The sequence below is a fragment of the Siphateles boraxobius genome, unplaced genomic scaffold (assembly GCF_051911475.1).
Source record: "Siphateles boraxobius isolate OS27281-9 unplaced genomic scaffold, OSU_SipBor_1 22, whole genome shotgun sequence".
NCBI lineage: Eukaryota > Metazoa > Chordata > Actinopteri > Cypriniformes > Leuciscidae > Siphateles > Siphateles boraxobius.
The window spans coordinates 14,525,033-14,543,964 of record NW_027508833.1 but is presented as its reverse complement, the minus strand read 5'-3'; the positions used below and the strand labels follow the sequence as shown (position 1 = coordinate 14,543,964).

General features: G+C 43.2%; 1 protein-coding gene across 1 annotated transcript in view; it reads left to right on the top strand.

The window, feature by feature from the left end:
- Positions 1–18,932, top strand: part of LOC143746699 (kinesin-like protein KIF6) — a 203,184-nt gene that overhangs the window by 43,500 nt on the left and 140,752 nt on the right. Inside the window, exons 10-11 of the mRNA XM_077238694.1 lie at positions 8,743–8,846; positions 9,373–9,478. Coding sequence (XP_077094809.1) covers positions 8,743–8,846; positions 9,373–9,478 — 210 coding nt within the window. The remainder of the gene's footprint in view (positions 1–8,742; positions 8,847–9,372; positions 9,479–18,932) is intronic.

The window sequence follows — 18,932 nt, the reverse complement described above, 5'->3', positions numbered from 1 at the left end:
GACATGGTTATATGTCTAATGTGCTGGGCACCCCCTTCAAAGCGCAGGTCATTTCTCTTTCGGCTCTGCCAGCATCCGATAGTGAGGGTGATGTTAATCTCCTCTGCCCCGTCAGGGCGCTGAGGGCTTACATTACGCGCTCCGCCTCTTTCAGGCGTACGGATCAGCTCTTTGTCTCGTTTGGTGGGCGCACCAAGGATCTCGCCGCCTCGAAACAAAGCCTGTCTAGATGGATAGTGGAAGTTATCGCATCCGCTTATAAGTCTAAAGGTCTGCAATGCCCCTTGGGCATCAGGGCTCACGCGCATTAGCTCTCCTGGTTGAGCTGCACTATATGGTGAATAGTTATATGGACCGGCGACGCCGCTCTGTACACTCTGTATGTGCTTATAACATGTGCTGGCCCGCATTGCTGGCCACCTGTTTCCCACTTATCTATGATCCACGGGAATCCCTGGGACTAATGAAGTGGAGGCTGGGCGCGCACGGCGTTGACAATGGTTTCACGTAGCGTAAGCTAGCTTACGCAATACGAGAGAACCTCTCGTAAGAGAACGTACTCGGTTACATACGTAACCTCAGTTCTCTCTAGAAGAGGGAACGAGTATTGCGTAACCCGACCGTGCAGGCGCCACGAGCGATTTTCACGTCAGCTGATGAAACCAGTGAAGCAGCCTCTGAGCCTGACTTTTAAACGCTAAGCCACCCCCATTTTGGCGGTCAGTGACGTGTAGCGGGCGCAACGTCACGCGCGAGACTCAGTGGTAGGCTGCGGCAGTTGCCGCACGGCCACCAATGAGCACGCAAGATTGCCTGCTCTAGGTCTGCTGGCTGCTGCACTGCGTTGACAATAAATGCAAAATTAAGGATAATTTTTGCCTTCAATATCTCGAGAAAAGATGACTTTACACGTAGCGTAAGCTAGCTTACGCAATACTCGTTCCCTCTTCTAGAGAGAACCGAGGTTACGTATGTAACCGAATACGTTTTATGCCAGCCCAACAGGAACTCGGCTATTTGGGGATGTTTGGAAACGCATGCTCAGGAATTTTAAACACTCTTCCTAGGGGTTAATTTTCGGACGCGTTTCAGAATGGACTTAATACGCGCATCGTTTGTTTTTCTTTATTTGGCGAAAAGCACAACACTTTGATTTTATTGTGAGTATCCACAAAAAAATAGACACTTATCAGGATCTAATGATGTACAATACTTAATATGTAAGATCAAAATCAACAGAGTATTTTGAGTTTCTTTTGCACTGATAAGAAAAAAAGCAAGACTATAGTGCGGGGCCGCGATAGTCGACCTCAGAGGGTTAATATTCTTTTTGGATGCTTTTGAGGCTCTTAACATTCTTCAAATTGCATGAAACTCGACAGATACATCACGTTTATTAGCCAGTAGACGTGCAAAGTTTCAGAAACGGGCGTGGTGAGGGCTCAGTAGCGCCACCTTTTGACAAATGTGTTAGTGTTATCTTCAGTAACAAAACTTGGTATGTATATTGAATACAAAACTCGGTATGTATTATATACTCCTCAAGCCGGACAACTTTCTAATTTACAGTCATTAGCTCCGACTAACAGGAAGTCAGATATTTTGGTTTGAATGTGGATTTTTCTGAGCATTTTCTCTCTCTCTCTGTCTCTGCCTCTGCGTCTCTCTGTGTGTCGGTGTGAGAATTGATTTTCTTCTTGTTTTTCGAGGTTTCGGGGGCTTTTGGGGCCCTTAACGTGCTCGAAAACTCTTGAAACTTTGCGCACAGATCAGAACCCGCGGCCATCAGGGATGGGCTGAAGCTGGTACCCGGGTGTGGCAGGGGGGCTCAACAGCGCCCCCTGGAACGGGGTTTGAAAACTTGGTCCTTATATCAAATAGGGCTGAAACGATTCCTCGAGTTACTCGAGTTACTCGATTACAAAAATTCCTAGAGGCAAAAACTCTGCCTCGAAGCCTCATTAAATTCCTATGACGCGCACTATAGGCGCGGCGCAGGGATTTGATTGTTTAACACAGACCGTAGCCGTTTCTCAATGTCAAGGATACTACCTTGGCAGGATTGATCCTTCCAAGTCATTTCCTTCAGAGGCTAGGCGAGGCTCCTCTTTAGCATTCGGAGAACACGTAAATGGAACAGGCTAGCAAGTGCACGTCATTGCGTCATTATGTCAGTGAAAAGGTCTGCTTTTCAAATAGAGGTCTCTGCAGACGGTAATAGGAGTTACCAAATCAGGGGGCGAGGCCATAAACAGAGGGGCGTTTTCAACCGCGTTACCTGACTTGCCCACGTCACAGTGTGGGTAGGTCTTAGGGGTGGGGTCGGGAGAAGGGCATCATTTTCATTGCATGATTTATAAACACCCACCAGTGTGAAAACACCCACAAATTTAGAAACGCCCACTTTTGTTCCGCAGAGACCTCCTACTCCCGCTTTTGGCGCTGCAAAAATTCAAAAAGATCAAAAAGTTGTGATGTACACTACCGTTCAAAAGTTTTATTCACACGGACCTGTTCAGGAAGCATATATTTTGAATTTAGTTGGCGCGATGGCGGAGAATAAATATGTAAATAAACGGCAGAAATTGTCTAAAGTGTGGGATCATTACACACTTAATTCACTTAATACACTTAACTCGGTGAAACAAGGTAACGTAGTCTAAGCCTATTGATGTTCGCTGATTTTAATCCCATACTGTATTTGTAGCGATGTTGTCGTGATGCGGTTTGACTAGAAATGATTTTTAGCTTTGATGACATTTTTAAGTAGTAAACGTAACTATCACGTTCAAATGCAAGAGAGTATAGCCTAAAAAAAGAACCCCTTCACACACACACACACACACACACACACACACACACACACACACACACACACACACACACACACACACACACACACACACACACACACACACACACACACACACACACACACACACACACACACACACACACACACACACACACACACACACACACGCCAGTCAGACCGATTGCAGCAATGCATCACATATGCTTAAACTTTTATGTAGCCACGCAACAATAATTTCAGCATGCATTCACTCTACACACCGGGACGTGATGGAGGAACAAATATTGTATTGCAGTCTTTGCGAGACCTTGTTTGTATTTCACGTCTGCCAAATACAGACAACAACAAAAAGTTAAAGTCCCCAGCCTGTTGGTTTTTAATAAAGATTCGGAGTACTCATTTTTCAGTTAAAACGCACGGAAAAAAAAGTGCGTCAGCTTTTACTGCGTGTTCAACAACAAGTCACGTTACAGCTCTTCTTCAGCGTTAAACTACCAGAATACACAAATATGCTTAGAGTGGTTATATTATAACATCTTAAAGGAAAATTCACATATGAGATAGCTTTATAACTTGCATACTATATAACTTATAGTATATAGCTTAACAGCTTTAACTGAAATAGACAAAAGTTTAATATAACTATTCTGTTAATAAAACACACACACAAAAAAAATCAGATTACTCGATCAATCGATCGATTAAGTGCTAGATTAATCGATTACAAAAAGAATCGATAGCTGCAGCCCTAATATCAAAAACGCTTGCATGAATTAATATGAAACTAGGTACACATATAGACCTCATCGAGCCGAACGACTTTCGTGTTCTAAGTTTTACGCCAGCCCAACAGGAAGTCGGCTATTATGGGTTGTTTGGAAAACTCATGCTTTGGAATTTGATATATGTAGTAAAGGTTCAGTGTTGGTGTGATGGAATAAGACAGGGGTCGGCGTGGCTGGGACTCGTACACTTTTATTTGGTCCAAAACAGAAAAAAATGCGCTGTGCGCGCTTTAACATAAACCTCGTTCACGTTCAGAGAACACTCTTTCCACTATTTAAAATAACACTCTTTCCACTATATTAGGCAACACTCTTTCCACTTTTCGTCCTCAGCCCTCAGCTCGCGTGTCGTGCATGAGTACCCAGTCCTTCTCTCTCCGCTATCTTGCACCAGCCGGCTTTTATGCGGTCTCCCATCGCCAATTACTGCAATCAGAGACAGTTGTTCGTCATTTTGCACTTGACCTACTTACTCACCGCTCGGCTCCGTCGTTGCTCTCGCACTACAGACTTCACCAAACTCTGTGTGCATGAAGTCAAGACATTTAGGATGCTAAATTGCGGACGGATTTCTGATATCTCAAACGGTTTGGCCGTGTCAAGGAAATGAATTTATGGCGAGAAAAGAGAAACACGAAGTATTATAACTTTTGCATACATTAACTGATCTTGATGAAACGTCAGCAGTGTTTTCGTGGTAAGAGGCCGATCAGATGGATGCGACTATTGTGAGTCAAAGTTATAGCGCCACCAACTGGCAGCAGGAAGTGTGTCACTTTCTAAATTCTTTTGACAAAAGTGGGTGGGTTAGTTTTACTCACAGTAACAAAACTCTGTACGTATATTGTTCTCATCAAGCCGGACCACTTTCTAATTTACAGTCATTAGCTACGACCAACAGGAAGTCAGACATTTTGGTTTTAATGTGGTAATTTTGTCTCTCTCTCTGTGTCAGTCTGTGTGTCTCTCTCTGTGTGTGCGTGTGCGTGTGCGTGTGTGTGTGTGTGTGTGTGTGTGTCTGTGTGTGGTGTGTGTGTGAGGGGGGCTAGATAAACCATTTGTATTTATGTGACCGATCACGGAAAGTAGAAAAACATGTCGGTTCGGGTACATTTTGATTTATTCAGAGATTCTGAAAGTGTAGTCTCCAAGCTTTTCAACCATGTGTAACACATGGAAATCTGATAATAGTTGGAGAAGTTGTGGCCATTTGAAGGTAGGCTGTCAAAAAAGCTGTTCTCACCTCTCTCTGCTGCTAGGAGTGACAATAGGCCTCATTTACATCTCATTTAGATAAGCCATACCCCCTGTAAAGCTCCCCCCTGTGCTTTACAGCTGTTTTTTCTTTCCTGAGCTAGCTAATAACAATAGGTAGGTATGGAAAGGTCTAAACATGGACTAAACATGAGTAACGTGTACGTGTTCTTAGAATGAACACAAAACGACAAACTTTGATGTTTATGGAAACTCACCCCCAGGACCGGCGAATGCACTTTTGCCGCTCTAGGCGAAAAACAATTGTGCTGCCCCTCTATTTGCAACGTATATCAGCAACAACACACAAAGACCAATATGCCATATACATATAACGCAAAACCAGCAACAACACACAAAGACCAATATGCCATACATATAACGCAAAACCAGCAACAACACACAAAGACCAATAAGCCATAGGCCTACTTACTGTATAATGCAAATAGTGCGCAACGCGCGTGTGCCCAAAATGTCAACAATATTAAAGTTTATGCAGGAGGCAAATGCCTGCTGGCATTTTTCTTTAAGCAGTTATGACAGGAATTTTCCAAATAATCACATTTCACCTCCTCAAATTACTGTTGCAAATCTCTTTACACCACTTTCTTATGAGCGTAAAACACACACATGGAATGGAATGTCCGCAAGCAGGGGGAGGGAGGGAGGAGGGGGGGGGGGGGGGGGGACAATACCTTTTGTCTCAAAATGTATTGTGCACTTTTCTGATAATTGTAAATAATAATAATTATTATTATAAATATTATAATAAATTACACACCTACACACCCTTGCCACTAACAATAATAATACAAACAAATATTATGTTAATAAACAATTTGGCGGAGAAATGGTAGGTGGAGTTTCCTTTGCAGTGCCTCATACGCATTTAATGGTTCTGGTACGCAGTGCACTACGCAGCAGTTCACGCGAGTCTCTTCAAACGAGCAGCAGGTAACGTTTAAGCTAATACGGAAAATTACATTTATCCTACCATCACCATGCTACTCTAAAAGTTGCTGCAGCATGCAAGTTAATTCTTAACTACAATAAAAGTATAACTCGATTTCAGACGCATTCTGAGTGACAATGTCCTTCGTTTTTATCCAAGGAATAAAAGTGCAAGGGGAAATGCATCTAACAGATAGTTAAATGAAATCTTAAGTCCATGTCCAACTCTAAATTGTAAGGAATTTATATCTTTGATTTCATAGTAACACTTTACAATAAGGTTAATTTGTTCATTACTCATGTATGAACTAACATGAACTAACCATGATCAACACATTTGTTACTGTAGGCTATATCTTAGTTAATACTACAACTGTTAATTGTTTATTCATGTTATGTCGCAGTCAGTGCATTAACTAATGATAACAAATACAACTTTTGATTTTAATGTTTTAGTAAATGCTGAAATTAATATTAACTAAGATTAATAAATGCTGTAGAAGTGCAGTTCATTTAGCTAATTTTAACTAATGAAACCTTATTGTAAAGTGTTACTGATTCATGATAGCTAACAATGTCTTTCATACATATAATACATACATTAAATTTACAACATCAACATCAACAAAACTAAAAATTAATTTTCCATAATTACCTTCTTGATTCTACCTGTTTTGTTTTGTAAAGTAAATAATATTTAGTAATATAATCATAATTTCCCTATTTTCATTTGATGTGTTATGCATTCTAATAATTGTATCAACATATTTTATTAGAATGCCAAGGAAAGAAAGAATAGAAAAAAAAATTAAGAAGTATTTTTTTTTATTTAACCTTTTTGGTCCCACGCTGCCCCTGAGGAGGTCTGTGCACGCCACTGCCTAGCTGTACGTGTAAAAGCATGGGAAGCGATTCCAGGGATATCAGAATGCAAAGGGGCCATAGAACCGGTACCTCTGAGCGAGTCAGGCTTTTACAGCCGGTTCTATGGCCCCTTTGCAAAATGTACGCTTTTAAATATACCAATACTGTTATCTCAAACATGGAGAGGCTTCTTCATGATCTCAACCAACAGATTCTGCAAAAAAGCGGAAATCAGCCAATTGGGGGGATAAAAAACGCTTCTTTCTCATTTTGCTCGTAAGTTGTGCTGCCGACTTGTGTCTCTATTTTCCGTGATCGGTCACATATATATATATATATATATATATATATATATATATATATATATATATACACACATTTAATTCTACGTGGCATTGATTCAAGGAGCTGAAAGCATTCTTTAGAAATGTTGGCCGCTATTGATGGGATAGCATCTTGCAGTAGATGGAGATTTGTGGGATGCACATCCAGGGCACGAAGCTCCCGTTCCACCACATCCCAAAGATGCTCTATTGGGTTGAGATCTGGTGAATGTGGGGGCCATTTTAGTACAGTGAACTCATTGTCATGTTCAAGAAACCAATTTGAAATGATTCGAGCTTTGTGACATGGTGCATTATCCTGCTGGAAGTAGCCATCAGAGGATGGGTACATGGTGGCCATAAAGGGATGGACATGGTCACAAACAATGCTCAGGTAGTCCGTGGCATTTAAACGGTGCCCAATTGGCACTAAGGGGCCAAAAGTGTGCCAAGAAAACATCCCCCACACCATTACACCACCACCACCAACCTGCACAGTGGTAACAAGGCATGATGGATCCATGTTCTCATTCCATTTACTCCAAATTCTGATTCTACCATCTGAATGTCTCAACAGAAATCGAGTCTAATCAGACCAGCCAACATTTTTCCAGTCTTCAACTGTCCAATTTTGCGGAGCTCTTGCAAATTGTAGCCTCTTTTTCCTATTTGTAGTGGAGATGAGTGGTACCCGGTGGGGTCTTCTGCTGTTGTAGCCCATCTGCCTCAAGGTTGTGCTTGTTGTGGTTTGTAACTGAGCAGATTGTGAAATAATCAGACCGGCACCTCTGGCACCAACAACCATGCCACCCTCAAAATTGCTTAAATCACCTTTCTTTCCCATTCTGACATTCAGTTTGGAGTTCAGGAGATTGTCTTGACCAGGACCACACCTCTAAATGCATTGAAGCAACTGCCATGTGATTGGTTGATTAGGTAATTGCATTAATGAGAAATTGAACAGGTGTTCCTAATAATGTCTGCTTATCGATCACTGTATGTAGTCGTCCTGTAAATAACCCACCCTACTTCCTCATCCCCATGTGTAATATTTAATATTTTCACATTTTTTATTTATTTATTTATTTTTTACTTCCGCTCATGTTGCAGTCCAGTATCTCTATTTGTATGTCTTGCACATTCCATCATTCTTGTTTTAATGCTAATCTGTAATTTATTTTGCCACCATGGCCTATTTATTATCCTATCTTCCTAACCTTACTGCATTTTGCAATACATTTGCACTTTGTATATAGATTTTCTATTGTGTTATGGACTGTACGTTTGTTTATTTCCCATGTGTAACTCTGTGTTGTTTTTGTCGCACTGCTTTGTCTTGGCCAGGTCCCAGTTGTAAATGAGAACTTGTTCTCAACTGACCTACCTGGTTAAATAAAGGTTAAAGAAAAAAAAAAGAAAAAACCTTGTAATATGTTCCAAGGTGCAAGCCTTGAAAATTTTTGAAAAAAGTTACAAACTTCACCACACGAATCTGTGAAAACACTGACAGCGTGCACATTGTTTAGTCTATAGTTATGCGCGTTTGAATATATATGTGCGCAGATGTGTAGTCTTTCTTTACAAATTGACCTCAACAAATTACTTGTCTGGCCTTAAAAATGTATAATACATAATTGTTTTTATCTCTTCCGCATAGCCATGTGAACTGGAACTATTTTGACAACGTTATATTTAATGTGTGATGCGCCCGCTATTTATGCTGCTGAAATGTTTGTTGTTTGTCTGGAAGATGATTGTCCGTTTGAAGAAGGAGATTCGGTCTTTGAAGGAAGAGCTGGCTCTAGTGACTGGAGAACAAAGAAGTGATAAGTTAAACCAAGAAGAGATCCAGCAGTATGTACCCATCAATTCCTCAATTCTCAGTCCGTTAAAACATAAACTAATAATGAATTGAGATTACTGATGGCACTGTTTTTTGAGCATGTGAGATAATAGATCAGAATAAATAATTTGTCCACGATTTGGATTAATTGGGTCTCAGCAGTTAACAGCACACTGAAATATTTTCCATAAATACAGAAGACTAAATAATTAACTTGACATTGGCTAGTTGTAATGGTTGCTGTGGATCTAATCGCACGGAACAGAAAATACTAGAACAATGAGCAACCACAAACCAATACAGTTTGGCAGCAAAACAGTTGTTCCTTTTTTACAATTTCTTCAATTTTGCTACGTCGCCGGATATACTCAAGTCACACAGCCTATGGTAGTTGTTGCTCATGCCACCTTAAACAGCCAATTCACATTGAAAATTAATGAATTCATATTGTTTTGTTGTTGCAGTTTGCTTTCTTATATGTGTTAATGCCTTTTAGTGTTTAACAGTAGGAGGCATTAGTTTTTTCCTGTTTTGTAGGTTGGAAGAGCAAGTAAATGTGTATCTGGAAGACCCTGACAATGAAGTAACATTAGACCTGGGGCCTGATATGAGGAAAATCCACTTTTGTTTCTTTCTGCTAAAGGTACAAGCTTTTTGTGATTATATTTTGTGTGTGTGTGCTTTCTCTCTAGTCTTTCCTCAACATTATTATTTAATATTGGCTTTTTGTTTTGTCTGTAAAAAACTGTAAAAATTATGTTATTTTAGTTTCTGTTCACTAAACTTTAAGCAAGAGGATGGTTTGAAAAATAGATTTCCCCACAAGTTTTACTTCCAAGGCATGCAGACTATTCAATTCAATTCAATTCAAATTTATTTGTATAGCGCTTTTCACAATACACATTGTCTCAAAGCAGCTTTACAGAAATTGCATTTCGGAAATGTACATAGAAAAATATAGTTAGTTAATCAAGTATTAATTTATGGCATAACATATCGCCGGCTTTGAGTCGTCTCTTCACAGGCGTCGAGTCGTCTCTTCACAGGCGTTGGGGCATCTGAAGTCTCCGTTAGAGGCTGGATACAAACTGGAGCTGACGAACGCTATTTACCTCGGGGCTAGCGTCCCGAGATAACAGCAGAAAGGCAGATGGGAAATAATTAGCATAGCTGATGTTCATAATGTTAATGCATTCGAACTGATTCAGCAGTAGTATCAAAGGTTAAGCATTAAGTGAATGCTTGGTTAAAGAGATGCGTCTTTAATCTAGTTTTAAACTGGGACAGCGAGTCTGAGTCTCGTACAATATCAGGAAGGCTATTCCAGAGTTTAGGAGCTAAATGCGAGAACGCCCTCCCTCCTTTAGTGGACTTAGATATCCTAGGAATGACCAGAAGCCTCGAATTTAGTGATCTTAAAGAGCGCGATGGATTGTATGGCGATAGAAGGTCTGTTAAATACACAGGAGCTAAACCATTTAGGGCTTTATAGGTCAGTAGGAATACTTTGTAATTGATACGTAACTTAATAGGTAACCAGTGTAGAGATGATAAAATAGGTGTTATATGATCATATTTTCTTGATCTAGTAAGAACTCTAGCAGCTGCATTTTGCACTAACTGTAGCTTGTTGATTGAGGATGCAGGACAGCCAGCTAATAAAGCATTACAGTAATCTAGTCTCGAGGTCATGAATGCATGAACTAACTTTTCTGCATCAGAAACAGATAGCATGTTGCGTAGCTTAGCAATGTTTCTAAGGTGGAAAAAGGCTGTTCTTGTAATATATGAAATATGATTTTCGAAAGTCAAGTTGCGGTCTAGTATAACACCCAGGTCTTTTACTGTAGTGGATAAAGTAACAGGACATCCTTCTAAATTAAAGTTGTATTGTAAGGGATTTTGTGGGTAGTTTTTCGGACCAATAAGTAGTACCTCCGTTTTATCTGAATTTAATAGCAGGAAATTACACGTCATCCAGCATTTTATATCATTTAGACACTCTGTCAATTTAGATAAGTTAGTGTTTTCATCTGGTCGTGATGAGATATATAATTGAGTGTCATCAGCATAACAGTGGAAATTAATTCCATGTTTTCTTATAATATTACCAAGTGGCAGCATATATATTGAGAATAGCAGAGGGCCTAACACCGATCCTTGCGGCACTCCATAGTCTACTGACGTTATCTTTGATTTTTCCCCATTTAAACAAACAAAATGGTAACGGTCTGATAAGTACGATCTAAACCAGCTTAATGCCTGTCCCTGAACACCAGTGTAGTTTTGTAGTCGATCCAAGAGTATTTTATGATCGATAGTATCGAACGCAGCACTAAGATCGAGTAGAACTAGTATTGAGATACAGCCTTGGTCAGAAGCTAAAAGTAAATCATTTGTAATTTTAACTAGCGCAGTTTCTGTGCTATGATGCGGTCTGAATCCCGACTGGAATTTTTCATAGATATCATTTTCTTGTAAGAAAGAGCACAATTGAGCGGACACAATTTTTTCTAGTATTTTAGACATAAATGGAAGATTTGAGATGGGTCTGTAATTTGCTAAGTTATTTGGATCTAATTGCGGTTTCTTAATGAGAGGTTTTATTACTGCCAGCTTGAATATTTTTGGAACATGACCTAAAAATAAAGACGAGTTAATAATATTAAGAAGAGGCTCTTCGACTACAGGTAACACTTCTTTCAGTAGTTTAGTGGGTATTGGATCTAATAAACATGTTGTTGGTTTAGATGCAATGATAAGTTTATTTAGCTTTTCATGTCCTATAGTTGTAAAGCGGTGTAGTTGTTCTAGAGGGGCCATAATTGAGGCTGAATCATAAGACATCATAGAGGATTGTATATTTACAATTGTGTTTCGGATGCTTTCTATTTTCTCATTGAAGTAATTCATAAAATCATTACTACTATATTGTAATGGAATATTTTGCTCTGGTGATGTTTGTTTATTTGTTAGTCTAGCCACGGTGTTGAATAAAAACCTTGGATTATTTTGGTTATTTTCTATTAGTTTGCGGAGAAGCTCAGCCCTGGCTGCTTTTAGAGCCTTTTTATAACGTGACATACTGTCTTTCCACGCGATTCTAAAGACCTCTAAATTAGTTTGTTTCCATTTACGCTCTAAGTTACGAGTTTCTACAGAGACTACAGAGAAACAATATTCACTTAATTTGTTTTGGCTTACACTGAAGCCAGGGGCCTATGTTGTAGGGCCCTATGATTTTCGCGATGCGGAAAACGCGGACGGAATCACGGAATTTACACATGAAAACGTCTCGGTTACGTATGTAACCCTCGTTCCCTGAGTAGGGAACAGAGACGTTACGTCGGATGACGACGAATGGGGGGGTTTCGCTTAGAACGCCTATCGACTTCGAGTATTACAAAACGAGCCAATGGCAAAGAAATGCCATGGGTCTGCGGAATTTGCATAGCGTATCTCCGCCTTACCTCGTGGGTATAAAAGGAGGGCGCCGGCAACAGGCAGATATGTTTCTTCGCTGAGGAGCCAAGACTGAGCTCAGGCGATCCCCGCGGTACAGCGGAAAGTGGCAGGAAGACGTAACGTCGCCGTTCCCTACTCAGGGAACGAGGGTTACATACGTAACCGAGACGTTCCCTTTCATTGTCACTCCGAGTTACGTCGGATGACGACGAATGGGGTTACTAGTCTAATCACGCCACTTTCTCAGCTGTCTTCCAGTGTCCTGCGTAAATCTGAGATCCCTGTCGTGAGACTGGCACGGACGAAGGACTCCTATTTAGCACAGGAATACCAAGGTACACTGGGGAGCATATCCCAAAGTTTAGGGGAAATATGCAATTACTGCCAACCCAGAGGGGGGGACTTAGAGAATACACATATGACCCGAAGGAGACATATGGAGAACACTGGGGTGTCCAGCCGCAGGTGGAATATTTCAACCCCAGGGGTGGCAAGGTGGCTTGCCAAGGGAAAGACACATGCTCAAAGAGGCTTACAGTGGAAATACACATGTGGGGGTCGCTCAGAGGAGGGACCATGCACACGGGAGGCACCTAGCCGACGCGCAGGCAATAGACACTGGCGCCGACGTCAAGAGTGCTGGAGTAGCTCAGGGCTTTCGGGGAAGCTCACCTGAGGAGAATATCGCACGTATCCAGTCCGTGGAGTGGAATGGCGAGCAAGCGAAGACACCTGAGCGGGTCCGGTACTAGCTGGTTGGAGCGAGTACACGAGAGGACACTGGCTCCACTCGGAGATTATAGAATCTGGCGAATGTGTTGTGTCGCCCAGCCTGCAGCTCTGCAGATGTCTGTTAGCGAGGCGGCATGCGCTAGAGCCCAAGAGGATGCCACACTCTGGGTGGAGTGGGCAGTCACACCAAGGGGGCACGGTCGACCTTGCTGCTGGTATGCCAAAGCAATGGCGTCCACTATCCAGTGAGACAACCTTTGCTTTGAGAGAGCCTTTCCCTTCAGCTTCCCACCATAACAGACAAAGAGCTGGTCTGAGGTCCTGAAACACTGCGTCCTGTCTACATAGGTGCGGAGAGCGCGTACTGGACAGAGCAGTGCAAGGCTGGGTCTGCCTCCTCCAGGGGCAGCGCTTGCAGGTTCACCACCTTGTCCCGGAAGGGAGTGGTGGGAACCTTGGGCACGTATCCAGGCCGGGGTCTCAGGATCACGTGAGAGTAAGCCGGCCCGAACTCCAGGCACGCTTCGTCAACGGAGAATGCGTGCAGGTCCCCTATCCTCTTGATGGAGGCCAGTGCAACCAGGAGCGCTGTCTTCATAGACAGGAATTTAAGCTCGACTGATTGCAGGGGCTCAAATGGAGCACTCTTCAGGGCAGTTAGAACCACTGAGAGGTCCGAAGAGGGAACGAGAGGAGGGCGAGGCGGATTTAGTCTCCTCGCTCCTCTCAGGAACCTGATAACCAGGTCGTGCTTCCCCACCGACTTACCTTCGATGAGGTCATGGTGTGCGGCAATAGCGGCAACGTAGACCTTCAGGGTGGAGGGAGACAGCCTTCGCTCCAGCCCCTGTTGAAGGAAGGAAAGCACAACGCTGATCGAGCATCTCCGGGGGTCTTCTCGGTGAGAAGAGCACCAGCTGACGAAGAGGTTCCACTTCAACGCATAGACGTGTCACGTGGACGACGCCCTAGCGGAAGTGATGGTAGCCATAGCGGCCCGATGTGGGGGCACAGTTAGCAACCGCGCCCTGGCAGAGGGGGCCAGGGGAGGACCAGGCTGGTCGTCCCGCGGCGGCCTGCTCTGCCAGGGGTCTGGCGACAGAGGGGGACAGGGGCGAAGCGGTCCGTGGACGGCACGCCGTGTCAAGCACTTCTGGGACAGAGGGGGACGAGGAGAGCACGGCTTGTGGGCGGCGCTCTGTGACGTCCGAGAACTCTGTGCTCAGAGACGGGAGAGTCAGCTCTTTGGAGAATAAGGATTCTTCCCCGGCCCTCCCCCGGGGAAAGGAGTGGTCCTGTTACCAACTCCTGGAAAGAACTGAGTCCCATCTCTGAGGAGCCCATCTCAAGAGCGCCGCTATACCCGGCGTGTAGAGGGGTGCGGGGCTGGAGAGGACTGTGGCGTCCGACCGCGGCCTCCAGAGCCGACCCGGGTGAACGGGCGGGGTGGGAGCCGCGGGAGGGCGCCTTCGGCGGTGTACAGACAGAGGGATCTGAGCAGACGGCGGGGCCGTCGGGACAGAATCAACCTCAGTCTGCTCATGGGCGGCTGACAGCTGTTGGGCAAGCCCTCAACCGCACCGCCGAAGAGGCCGACCTGGGATATGGGAATGTCGGACAGACGGGTCCGCGCGGCATCCAGCACATCAGACAGGTTCAGCCACAGAATGGTGAGCATCACCTGACCCAGGGAGCGTACGGCCACTTTCGTCGCTCGGAGAGCAAGGTCAGTGGCGGCGCGCAGCTCAGTGAAGAGCCCTGGGTCAGTCCCGCCCTCGTGCAGGTCCATGAGCATCTGGGTCAGGTGGACCAGCAGAATGACCATGGCATGCAGTGAGGCGGCTGCCAGTCCCGTGGCGCTATAGGATCTCGCCACAAGCGTAGACGAAAAACTACAGGTCACGGGCGGATGCTTAGGATCGCGCCGAGAAGAAGCACTCTGAGGACACATAGCATCGCAACAGAGCGTTCAGCCGGGGGGACCCCAGTGTACCCATGGGCAGCGGCTCCATCGAGGGGAGGAAAGGTGGATGAGATCAGCGAGCGGTTACGAGAAGACAAGGGGGTCTTCTTGGACTTCGAGATCTCATCATGCACGTCCGGGAAGAGAGGTATTGGGGTTTGCCGTGGACGAGGGTCGGCGGCCTTACCCAAAACCCATCGTCCCAGGAAAGCATGGTCGTCATCTTCGGATCAGACTCAGGCACAGCCGTATGCACACCGGAAGGTGGCAGCTGTGACGAGCCCTCACTTCCAGAAGACTCAAACCCACCTAGTGATGCTGCAACAGACATGGCATCTTCCTCTGTAGCTTCAACTGAAACACGCGGGTCACCAGAGGGTAGACTCGCGGGAATCAGCAGTTCACTTGCGGGCACCGTCATTGAAGAGGGGGCCTGGGGTCGCGGACACATAGTCGGCGCCTTGATCCAGACCGTAACCCTCAGGTCACCCTGGCCACCAGCCGAAGATCGGGGGGTGGATGAGGGGACTCTCACTCTTGCGAGTTCACCGAGTCTCGACCTATACATGACGCGATGATCACATTCCCAGCGAGAACACGAGTCACCCACGAGCGCTGTTCAAGCATGATCAAAGCCCAAACACACTAGACAGCGCTCGTGCCCATCAGAGTCCGATACCAGTCCGCTGCAACCAGAAATGCACGGGCGAGCCGTCTTTAAAAAGCGTGCGAGCTCTTTTATGAGAGGAGAAAAAAACTCTGCGATGTTGAAGCACACAGGGAGACACACACACACACTGGCAGATCACTGCACAGATCAGCAGGCACTGTGAGCTCGCTGCAGATCGCCGTCACACCAACACCGGAGAGAGAAGCTCGTCTCGTAGAGCGAAGTCAGAGATGACTGTGGAGTGAAGGAATACTCTTGGCTCCGAAGCGAAAACATATCTGCCTGTTGCCGGCGTCCTCCTTTTATACCCACGAGGTAAGGCGGAGATACGCTATGCAAATTACGCAGACCCATGGCATTTCTTTGCCATTGGCTCGTTTTGTAATACTCGAAGTCGATAGGCGTTCTAAGCGAAACCCCCCCATTCGTCGTCATCCGACGTAACTCGGAGTGACAACGAAAGGGAACTGAATTCTCTTATACATACGGAATTTGCATATATTTTGTTGACATATTAAATAAATGTTTTCTTTTTACTTCCTTCTCATTTTTCAGTTTAAAACAACAAACGTAGAAAGTTCTCTACCTAAACCATGGCCAAATGGCATTGTTAAACATGCTGCCTAGTAACGTTAACCATACGTCCTCACTTTCACGCGCAGGGAAAAAAATGCGAGTGGCTCCTGATAAGCTGTACGTTCATACCGCCGCCGACTTGAGCGACAAAGAAGCTCTGGCCGCCCTGCCAAGGACGCTTGTCAAAAAGTACGGGGAAGCTTGTTGACGCTTTGGCCGCTCTGACCGCTCTGACGTAGCAGGGAATAGAGAAGTGTCACAACATTAAAATGTAATAAACAGAAAAAACAAGCAATATATTGAAGAAACCTTTTATAATGACAGCATTTGAATAACCGTTTTGGTCACATTTGATCGGGAAAAAAATAAAATAATTAGCTATTATTAGGTGTTCAAGCACAAAGTGCTGAAAACCTATTGTAATTGCTATTTGAAAAAAAAAAAATTCCCCTAAAACGCATCGTGCAGCCCTAACCGTAAGGCCTAGAGACTTGAAACTCGGCCAGATGGTAGGCCACACTTTTGGGGAGAACCTATCAGAGTATGACCCCAATTGGCCCATAGGTGGCTGTTGGTCCTAGCCTCAAGCTTTTTACACCACTGTGATCCTTGGCTTAAGACGGACAATATGTATATCTCCGATTTCGATTTAAGCACACAAAAAAAAAGTTATGTCGGATTTTGTCCAAAACCTACTTTTGCGAACTAGTCCCTGGTTTTTCGCCCGATCGGAACCAAACCAGTATAGGCCTATTCTCTGGACTCTCTAGATCAACAATTATCGAAAAAAAGTTGAAATTTTGCAATTGGGTGGCTGTAACAGGGTCATATAGAAAAGGGGCGTGGCAAAATACAGTCAAAAGCCTATAAATCATAAATAAAAACTCATAACTTCACAAAAATTGATGAGCATATGTGTCATAACATGGTGAAGAAGCATGCAAAGTTTCATGGAGATCGGACCATAGGTGGCGCTATAACTGTCAAAAAGGTCCCATTATTATTGCGTGTTCAAGCATGAAGTGCTGAAAACATATTGTAATTGCTATTTGAAAAACAAAATTCCCCTAAAACGCATCGTGCAGCCCAAACCGTAAGGCCTAGAAACTTGAAACTCGGCCAGATGGTAGACCATACTTTTGGGGAGAACCTATCAGAGTATGACCCCAATTGGCCCATAGGTGGCGCTACAGCAACCAAAAGTACTAAATTGCTCATAACTCCTAGGCCGTTGGTCCTAGCCTCAAGCTTTTTACACCACTGTGATCCTTGGCTTAAGACGGACAATATACGAGCAAAAAAAAGCAAAGTTTCATGGGGATCGGACCATAGGTGGCGCTATAACTGTTAAAAAGCTTCAAAACCATATATTTCCTATGGTAAATTGCCTGTATTAGCTGTAAATGGTCTTTTCCATCTATGATCATATAATGTTCATATCATAATGTTAAAAACCAGTGCAGTACAATACTCTGGACTCTCTAGATCAATAATTGTCAGAAAAAGTTGAACGTCTGCATTTGGATGACTTTAATAGGGTCACTTCAAAATGTGGCCTTGACCAAGTGTCCCCGAAAGCCTATATCTCTTCAATGAATGCTCAGATCTTCTTAAAAACAAGTCAGAACACGTGACTCTAAATAAGCATGACAATTTTCAGACAGATTGGAGCAAATATGCCTCTATAACAGTTAAAAAGGTGAAAATGATATGAACATAATGGCATATTAAGCCAATAAGTGGTATTCTACTGCCCCCTGCTGTTTAAAATAGTCATTTTGTCATGCTACTAACTAATATAATTCTATAATTGTTATTTAGACTTTATAAAATTACTATTTTAACATTTACACTCACATTTAGTCAAAATGTATCTATTGAAGTATTGCTGCTGACCATTGTAGCACATTGAGATTTGTGAATCCTGAAGGAGACTTGCAGTAAACATTTTGTTTTTCCATCACATAGTTCAAATGTCTGTATCTACAACAGAATGTGTGTGTGTGTGTGTGTGTGTGTGTGTAGTCCTATATTTCTAAATAAATGCTGAATAATCGGATTAATAGTTTACAAAGACATTATGTGAAATGCTTATAGACCATTAAAGTATATTTTCATAATGACACATCCCAATAGCATTGAAAAAAACAACAAAATGTATCTTTGTGTTTGTGTGTGTGTGTGTGTGTGTAAGCATTTGTCTAAATAAGAGTGCAAAATAAGAGTGCAAAAGCACCTGTGAACACCCTTTATTAATAAGTATAATGGCCAGCAGAGGGCAGTTGAAGACCACTAATTGGCTCGGTTTCATTTTGACAGGCTTGATTTTCACCACTATTCTGCACTAAAGCAAACTTGTTTTTCCATGTTAACTATTATGAGACAATCATTTTTTTGTCAGTTTATCACTTCATTGCTACTGACACTTCACATTAATGCTAGCAATGTGGTAAATCATGGTAAATCACGATAGAAACATGGTAAATCATAGTAAATAATACTATTACATGGTGTATCATGGCAAATCATGCTAGCAATGTGATGAATCATGGTAAATCATGCTACAATCCTGGTAAATCATTCTAGAATGTGGTATATCATGGTAAATCATCCTATAACATGGTAAATCATGGTAAACTGGTAAGTCATGCTAGAATCATATTAAATCATACTAGAATGTGTTCAATTGTG